The sequence below is a fragment of the Leptosomus discolor genome, chromosome 21, assembly GCF_034619465.1.
Source record: "Leptosomus discolor isolate bLepDis1 chromosome 21, bLepDis1.hap2, whole genome shotgun sequence".
Taxonomy (NCBI): Eukaryota; Metazoa; Chordata; class Aves; order Leptosomiformes; family Leptosomidae; genus Leptosomus; species Leptosomus discolor.
Window position 1 is genome coordinate 4,350,505 of NC_141411.1, and position 9,177 is coordinate 4,359,681.

The 9,177-nt window shown below is 56.0% G+C and overlaps 1 protein-coding gene across 1 annotated transcript; it reads left to right on the plus strand.

Moving 5' to 3' along the window:
• On the plus strand, positions 1-4,630 carry LOC104353026 (green-sensitive opsin). Its single transcript, XM_086476451.1, has 5 exons — positions 1-361; positions 2,186-2,354; positions 3,767-3,932; positions 4,045-4,284; positions 4,499-4,630. Exons 1-5 carry the CDS (start codon positions 1-3, stop codon positions 4,628-4,630), a joined length of 1,068 nt encoding a protein of 355 aa, XP_086332577.1.
• Positions 4,631-9,177: the final 4,547 nt, after the last annotated feature.

The following is a 9,177-nucleotide window of genomic DNA, read 5'->3' on the forward strand; positions in this document are numbered from 1 at the left end:
ATGAACGGGACGGAAGGTATCAATTTTTACGTGCCTATGTCCAACAAGACAGGGGTGGTGCGAAGCCCCTTCGAGTACCCCCAGTACTACCTAGCTGAGCCCTGGAAATACCGCCTCGTGTGTTGCTACATCTTCTTCCTCATCTCCACCGGTTTGCCCATCAACCTCCTCACCCTCCTGGTCACCTTCAAACACAAGAAGCTCCGGCAGCCGCTCAACTACATCTTGGTCAACTTGGCGGTGGCTGACCTCTTCATGGCCTGTTTTGGCTTCACGGTCACCTTCTACACTGCCTGGAATGGCTACTTCGTCTTCGGACCCGTTGGCTGTGCTGTGGAGGGCTTCTTCGCCACACTGGGAGGTAAGGGCTCTGGGGTGGGAGCTTGGGTCTTGCTTTTTCAGGGCTTTGGGCGCCCAATTCATCCCCTTCATCGTGCTATCAGGACCACTGCAGTGCATGTAGCGTCCCTGCCATGCAGAAAGCCATCTCGCATGCTGCTGCGGTGTGGCAGCTTGTCACACGGGGCAGAGCTCGCCATGCAAGGCGCTGCTTCCCTGCGGCTTAAAGACGAGGATAAAAACAGAGATTTGTGCAAGTTTGGTCTTGATACCAAGAAACATCCATCTCATGACTAGCTGGGCAGTTGCAAGGAAGCAAACGCAGGAAGGGATCCTTGCTTGCGAGATCAAACCTGGGGTCATCTGGCCGTACTGGTCAGCGTGCTTCCAGGGGGTCTCACGCCGAGGTTACATGGCTCTTGGAGACCTGCTGGGGATGGCTACATCGTGTCTTTGAATCAACCTCAAGCATCTTTGCCAAAAAGCTGCCCTTTTTGGGAAAAGGTGACGCACTGGGAAGGGTTCAGAGGGGAAAGAGATATCCCTCAGGAGAGGGATCCCGCAGAAGAGGTACGGGCATGGAAAGGAGGAGTTCAAGACAACGAGAGGGGTCACAGCTCATCTAGGGGCAAAAGAAAGATGGGGCAGCTCTTAACCAGAGAAGAGCAGCAGCGCAGAGGGGAAGGAGGATTCAGGGTTGCACAGAGCTAGGGAAACCAGGCCCAGGCTTTGCAGCAATTGCTCAGCTCTCTCCCAGTTGCACCCAATTTGGGTGCCCTTGGGAGCTTCGTTATTTCGTTTCTCAGGGACATGAGAGCCGCTAACACTTCACCCTGCAGAAAGCCCCCGTGCAAAACAGGGAAAATTCATTTTGCACCCTGTGCCCACGCAGCCAGCCGGGCCCACACGACACCTCGTGATGGATCTGACAACCGCTAATCCTTGCTGTAGAGATCCATAACCACTGCAAGGACTTCACTTTTTTTTTTTCCCCCTCCTAAATGGGGCAATTTCCCACAACGACGCGGATCTGGGGAAAAAAAAAAAAAAAAGGATATTCTGCTAGGCAAAAGCAAAGCTAAATGTCCTGATCCAAGCTAAGGATAGGCTTGGTCCTGGGGTCAGAAGATCATGTGGGTCTGCACCATTTCTGATCGAGCGAGGCTGTGGGTTCTCAGGCAGCATCGTTTGCCCTTCCAATGTTTGTATCTAGTAAGAACAAGGAGGCTCCTGTTCACAGGGAAGAAAGTTTGGTGGGAAGCAGTCACTGTGCGAGCAGCAGGTCTCCAGCGAATCCTAGCGCAGGGTGTAGTTATCAGCAGATTATCACAGCTGGGGGCATTAGCAGGCTTACAGCACCGACTAAATGCTCCCAATCCCCTGAAGTTTAATTATCCCTTATAAATACATGTGCACGCATGCCCACCCACACAGCCTCCCCCGTATCCCTCTGATCCAGCACTGGCGGAAGACTCATGAAATACACATTTAAAGGCATCAACAGGTTTGGATGCATCTGGCGGCTTTGCCGGAAATTGTGCTTCCTCACGCCCAGGTGGAATTCCCACCTCCTTGATTTTTAAATTATTAAAACCCCATGATGATCCCTCTCCTCCATCACCAGCATCCCACTGCAGCACAGGCGCTCCCTTTGCCTCTCAGACCTTTTGCACGTTACAGCCGGGAGATTCTCAGTTACTGAGTAGGATGCTGGTTATCCCTTGCTGATCCCCAACTTCTCAGTTCCCTCTGCTCTTCACTGCAACCACAAGACCGTGAAAGGAAGATCAAGCCCAGAGGAGCTCTTATCACCACCGTACCCTCTCGCTTTCTCTCCCTCCCGCAGGCCAAGTCGCCCTGTGGTCCCTGGTTGTCTTGGCCATAGAGCGCTACATCGTCGTCTGCAAACCCATGGGAAACTTCCGCTTCTCCGCCACCCACGCCATGATGGGCATCGCTTTTACCTGGATAATGGCCTTTTCCTGCGCCGCTCCACCCCTCTTCGGCTGGTCCAGGTGAGTCGAAGGATGCTGAGCAGCAGCCCCAGATGCCGTGCAAACATCCTAGCGGGTCAGGAGATGCACTCGTGGCTCAGACGTGAAACTCCCTGGGCTCCAGGTGACAAGGGCGATAGGGTGAATCAAAACAGAAATGGGACCTCAGCAGTCAATCTCACAGTGGCTTGGTGTCTCTTAACCAAAGGCACCTACAGGCTCAGCATCTCCAGCTGCAATAGCCCTTTGTGCTCCCTTTATGTTCCGCAGAGAAAGAGGCTCTTTGACAGGCACAGCTCATCTCAGCCGTGCTGTGAAGGGTCCATTTCTCTCTGCAGACACTAAAAATCGTTTGGATGACAAGGCCAGCAAGCAAGGCTGCTCTGGGGAGGCAAACCTGGCCTTGCTGATGTGCTGCCACCTCAGCATTGCTCCTGGGAGCCCTGCAGCACCTTTCCCAGCACCCCTGCCCCAAGCCCATCTGTCCTGCTCCCGGCACTGCAGCACATTTCAGCCTTCCACCAACAAATGCCACCCAACAAAAACAGAGGCAACGCTGGCTGCTCAGACCACAGGCTGCTCACTAGGCTCGAGCGAGTGTGGCCTCTGGGCAGCTGAAGCCCATGTTTGGCTCTGGCACGCACCCACATCCCTGGCCAGGAGCCGATGCAGCAGCCAAAGGCCACCCGGAGCTTAAGGGAGAAGCTGGAGGTGATTTCTCTAATGCTCCAGCTCTGGCCCCTCCTGACACCCCACTGCACAGCTGCTCTGTGGGGTCATAGCAAGTCCCTACCAGCCCTTTGAGCACATGCAGGAGGTGGCTTTGGGGCAGCAAAGTCCCTTTACCATCCACCTGCGGTGGAGGCACAGCCAGATGGTCCCTCTCCAGCCTTGAACTGGGATCCCTGCCCAGGCAGCCGGCCCTTGGCTCCAAAGCAGACCTGAGCTGCGTCCCTTTGAGCCAGGGCCCCTCCAGATACAGTCTGTGCATCCCTCCACCCCGTGCAGCCGCGGAGATGAAGCCTTCAAGAGCTTGGACCTACCAAGCTGGTGTCTCTCATCCCCGCTCGGCATCCCTCCATCCGCAGAGGGAGAGCAGGTGGCTCCCGGCAGGCAAGCGCTCGGCCGCGTAGGAAGGAAACAAATAACCTGTTCCCCGTGGGAGGGAGGGAGCGTCACAACAAACTGATGCTACATGGCCAAGTGCAACACGTCGGCGTGGCTCACACTGGCCCCGAAGGAGCTGGGCGCTGCAGAGCCAGCGAGACCTGGTGCACGGGGCACAGCGGAGAAACCAGGGAGGAGCTCACTCAAAACACACACGCCACTCTTCGGGCATCCCCCATCCTCGGGGAATTCGGTCCGTAGGTTGAGCCCCTCCTGTTGCCCCCAGGAAGGGTCCTGGTGAAGATCCTAACCTTTCTCACTGGCAGATACATGCCGGAGGGGATGCAGTGTTCCTGCGGCCCCGACTACTACACCCACAACCCTGACTACCACAACGAGTCCTACGTCCTCTACATGTTCATCATCCACTTCATCATCCCAGTCGTGGTCATTTTCTTCTCCTATGGGCGCCTCATTTGCAAAGTCCGAGAGGTAACGTTGGGAGGGGACGAACGGGGACAGGGTGGGCAGCTTGGGGAGGAGAGGGGAGGTGATCTAGGGGCGGAAAGCTGTGGGGTGCCCCTCACCACCCCCTTGCCCGCAGGCAGCTGCCCAGCAGCAGGAATCAGCCACGACCCAGAAGGCCGAGAAGGAGGTGACGCGGATGGTGATCCTCATGGTGCTGGGGTTTATGCTGGCCTGGACACCCTACGCCGTGGTGGCGTTCTGGATCTTCACCAACAAGGGAGCGGACTTCACCGCCACGCTCATGTCAGTGCCTGCCTTCTTCTCCAAGAGCTCCTCCCTCTACAACCCCATCATCTACGTCCTCATGAACAAACAGGTGAGATGCCCCATGTCACGCAGGGTGAGCCTCTGCCCTTGGCTTACCAACATGTCTGGGGTCACTGAAGGCACCTTGCTCTTTCCCAGAAGTGGTTAAATCTCAGCCTGGGGGGGGCGAGCAGCAAGTTCAGAGGCCGTTGGAGGCCCTTGGTCACGCAGCATGTCCCCGCTGCCCCTGATGCCACCATTCTCCATTTCTCTCCCTTCTTCAGTTCCGTAACTGCATGATCACCACAATCTGCTGCGGCAAGAACCCCTTTGGGGATGAAGACGTCTCCTCCACTGTATCCCAGAGCAAGACCGAGGTCTCCTCCGTCTCCTCCAGCCAAGTATCACCTGCATAGACCATGGACAGTTTGAACTGGGGTGACCCACCGTGCTCGGGGATCGAGGCACCCACGCACCCACAGTCTCATTTCACGCAGTCGCTCCCTTGTGCGCCGACACCCTCCCCTGCACGAGCAGTTAGCTGTGCACGTACTGCAGTAGCTCCCCCCCCCTCCGTGTGCAGACCCCCAGCCCCTTGCACGCTCGCTGGGACACCCCTGCGCCCAATGGTGCAAGCAGCACCCTGAGCTCTTCCACACCGATACAGCCCCTTGCAGGGGTGCCCAGGCCCCTTCCCCAGCTCCCAGGAGCTGGTCAGCTTTTGGGGACTGTCCCTACTTGCCCCAAGCACCAGCAAACCCCCCTACTTGTTCACAGTGTGTTAAAACTGCAGTGATCCATGGGAAACCCCAAACTGCAATATTTTCCTCCCTGCTAGCATCCCCTTTCCCTGGTGCTCAAGGGAGCGTCGCAGAAGCATCCGGCCCTCATTTACAAAAATTAAGTATATCGACAAAGCACCATTGCAAAAACCCCAGAAGCACAAACCCATGGCTGGAGCGGTCCCGGTTGCCCCTTGCCAGCGCCTGAGCCTGGGGCTCGCCAGAGCTGCGCACCCCGCTGCCGGCGCAGCCAGTGGAAATCAATACCCGTAGTCTTTATAAATCAATATAACAAATGGAGCTGTGAGCGGGCTTCGCTTCAAGCCCGACTCTCTGTATCCCCAAGACAACACTGTAGATATATTTTTTTTTTGTCTTGGAACCTGTAAATATTTGCTCATGTACTTTGAAGTCTCTATCTTTCTCAACCCTTTCCTTTCTCCTCCTCCTCCTGACTCCAAGGCAGAGAAACCATCTTTCACCTCCGCTCCTGCTGGCTGGACGCACACGGCCAACCTTGGAGGGTGGGACCGGTACCCGAGCGCTTTCCTGTACATATTTTATAAATAAATAATATCATGTCAGCACAAGGACTTCTACAGTCAAGAAGTAGGGATTACAAAATAAGAAATAAACAGAAGCAGCACAGAGAAAAATACAGATGCTCAGTCCTTGTCCTTTCTCTTGGGCTGTGTTGACCAGATGCTGGTCTCCAGCCGAGAAAACGCAATGCTGCTGTTGGAGACGCAAGCCCAGAGGTGTCTCAAAAGCCATGGAAGGGGGAATCTGTGGGTTAGACCAGCCCAGATCACCTGGGGAAGAGCAGTGACCATCCCCAGCAAGGTGACAGTCCCGTTAGCTGGAGCACCAAAGGGGTTTAGAGGCAAAGAGAGACACAAACAGGGCACGGGGCACCTGGTGCCACCGCTTGTACCACGGCCCTCACTGCCCAGCTGACCACCAGCTATCATTTTTTCATCCTTTAATATTTAAGCATCCCCCTCACAGCTTTAAATAAAGCTTCAGCAGAGAGCTTTTTGTGGAGTTCAAGTTCCCCTCCCTGCGGGGCCCTTCGAGTCAGCGTCGTTAAGGAATTGGCAGAGTCAGGGAAAAATTGTTCCCTGTGTCAGTGAATTTGTTACCGAGCTGGCTGGAGAGCAATCCCGAACGCGTTTGCTGCCAGGGCTCTCACCCTCTGCCACGCTCCCCATCCAGAACACACGTGCCCCCTCTCAGGCATTTTTCCTCCTTTTTTGGTCCAAAGCAACCAAAACCAGTGGGAAGCCCAAGGCTCTCCCCTGGGATGGGAGTGCAGGAAAGGGAACCACCTTTAGCTCCAAACCACCAGCGCAGCCGTGCCCTGGGGAAGGATGCTGCCCCCAGCCCCAGCTCTCCGGGCTCCCTCCCACCTTCGCACCCAGCAGGACTGTGCCTGCATCCATCCAAATTTGAGGCTCCCAGCCAGGGCCCGAGGCTGGGGGTCACTGCAGGAGCAGGTCTTGGCACGACTCCTGCGCAGACAGCTACGCTGAATAATTCATGGCCCGCTCTCCCCGGGTCTCGGGAGCCTCCTTTCCTTCGCCTACAAAGCGAGAAGCCCATTTCCTTTTGTTCTTTGAAGCGAGGGAGAAGCAGAGGAGCGGAGGCACCGGGGCTTTTTTATAGTGAGTGATTGAACACGCTGCGTGCGAGGGAGGCCTCCTCGGCATTGCTTATCTCACCCCCTAGACTTTTGAGCACAATATATAACGTGAACGCAACCCTCCATAACCGCCCGCCCTGAACAGAGCACAGTGCCGGGCTCTGTATCCCCCCACACTTCTTTTTTATTTCTTTTTTTAAACGCTGCTGTTACAGTTGAGGGCTGCTCACCTTTTGCTGCCGTGCAGCGACGCTGGAAGAATTCACAACGACGTAGCAGGCCCTGGAAGGGGGTAACAGCAGCCCGTGACCCCACCGCCGTGCCTCGGGCCAGTAGAGCCCAGCTGACCGAGCACAGGGCAGGGCTGTGACTCGCAGGGACATTGTCCCTCTGGGGGCCAGTTCCAGCAAGGTTCAAAGGCGTTTCTCCCACACCGAGACAAGAGTGACCCCAGTGACAGGACCAGGGGAGGGTTGGGGTCAGGACGGCTCCCGTGAGACACCCAGGGTCAGTGATGGTGCCAGCTCTGCACAAGCTGGCCATGAGGAGCCCTGTGGCTGCTGGGCTCAGGGCTTGTTTTGGGCTTTCCACCTTGGAGGTCTGCCCGTCCTGGCAGGCTGGGCGGCCGTGCAGGGGGCTCTGGCAGCCCCAGCAGCCCCCACGAGGGGTCAATGCCGCTCTGGCTGTGGCTGCGGGCACCTGGCTGTCCCCAGGCATCCCGCTGCCTGCACCAAACCGTCCCACTGCCCGCTCCCCCCCAGGTTTTCATCGTGGGGCTGGTGGCCGACAAGAAGTTCCAGCATTTCAACGCCGTCCTGGAGGCCTACATCCGCCAGCACTTCAGTGCCACGCTCGCCTACAAGTGGGTACCGGCGGCTGCGGTGCGGGGAGGGACGGGGCTGGGACTGCGGGGACAGGTCCACCTCAGGGTGGACGAATTTCCCACGGGCATGATAGGGATGGAGCAGAGTGCCCCGGTCCCGCGGTGCTGCGTCTTGCTGGGCAGCGGCAGATGCTGGCAGCGATGCGTTCTGGCCGCCCCCAGCTGCGCTCGACAGCCGGCTGCCTTGCCAGACGTGCCACTGCCCGCCACACCGCAGCGGCCCAGCCAGCACCCTTTGCGAAGCCGGCAGAGGTCCTGAGCGCCCAGCCTGCCCCTGCAGCCCCCGGGATGCTTCGCAGAGGGGATTATCTCCAGCAGAATAGTTTTACCTCCTTGGTGCACCTACCGCGCTGCAAGGAGCCTTCTCGAGGTGGATACAGCCTGGACCAGCTGAGCACATGCGGTGCCCCGAGTGTGGCTGGCTGGGGATGCTCTCGGAGGCGCGGGCAGCTTGAAGTCATCCACGATGCAAGGGAGGAGCTGCTGCATTTGGGGCAGAGGCTGCAGATGGCAACAAAAAGATAAACCCATCCCAAGAGAGCAACCCCTCTGCTTCTGCTTCCAGCCCCTGGTGGTGATGCTCGCCTCGCCTTCAACAAACCCCTGCAAAAAAAAAATAATCAAGCCATCCAAGTTGCAGCACTGGTTTCTCCAAAACTGTAGAGGTGCAGCAGCCGGGCAATCTGCAACCTAAAGCTGAAACCTCATGTAGTCCTCATCGATTCCACCTTTTGGCAGCAGAAAGCATCTCAGCGAAAGGGTTTGTCTTTTTCGTCCACTCATCCTTGTTTTAAACACTGTTTTTCAGAGGTGTGAAGTCATAATTTTCTTGCAACTGCCTGCCAGGCCATGCTCTCCTCATTTTTCAAATCCAGGGGCTTTTAAAGATGTTCTTTATTGATCCAACACTTATTTATATGCGAACAATAGGAGAAGATGGTTAGTTCAGTTATTAAATTTAGAGAGCTGACAAAAGCAATGAGAAGATATATCACTTAATAGGAGATTAAGAGGGAAGCAGCAGGAGCCCAGATCTCTGGGCCAGTGTTTCAGATTTATACATGTATATCTATGTATTTTCACCCCTCAGATGGCAACATAATAAAATGATACAATCATGCTTTGCCCACAGGGTTTTATCATTAATTGATTTTGCAACAGCTCATCTAATCTCAATTCCAAAGGCTTGTGTGGGCTGCATCGAAGGTGACTGTTCTGTCCAGGGGCATCTCCTGGCAGATGGAAACCCAAGGCTGAGGGGCTGCAGCCAAACCGGGGAGCACAATGGGCCCAGGGAAGAGTTCAAGCTCAGTCTCACCGCCCTCAGCAAGGCAGAGCCTGGCCACCTGCCACTATTGGCGTGAGGAAGTCCTGCCCAGCCTCTTCCTCAACTCAGCCTGCAGTGTTTGCCTGCGCCAGCCAAACCTGCCAAGGGCTCAGACCTTGTGGTCAACTGAGTTGGCTGAGGAGCAGTGCAGGATTCGGCCTGTCCCCATCCTGGAGAGCTGGGCTCACCCTCTCTGCTGGGACCGTGGCGTGCTGTCCCTGCTGCCGGCACCAGTAAATCGGTATTTCCCATGATTCGGAAAGGCAGACAAATAGGAACCTGATTTCAAGATTCCTTAACTCATTCTCATGCAGTTAAGTGTGCATTAA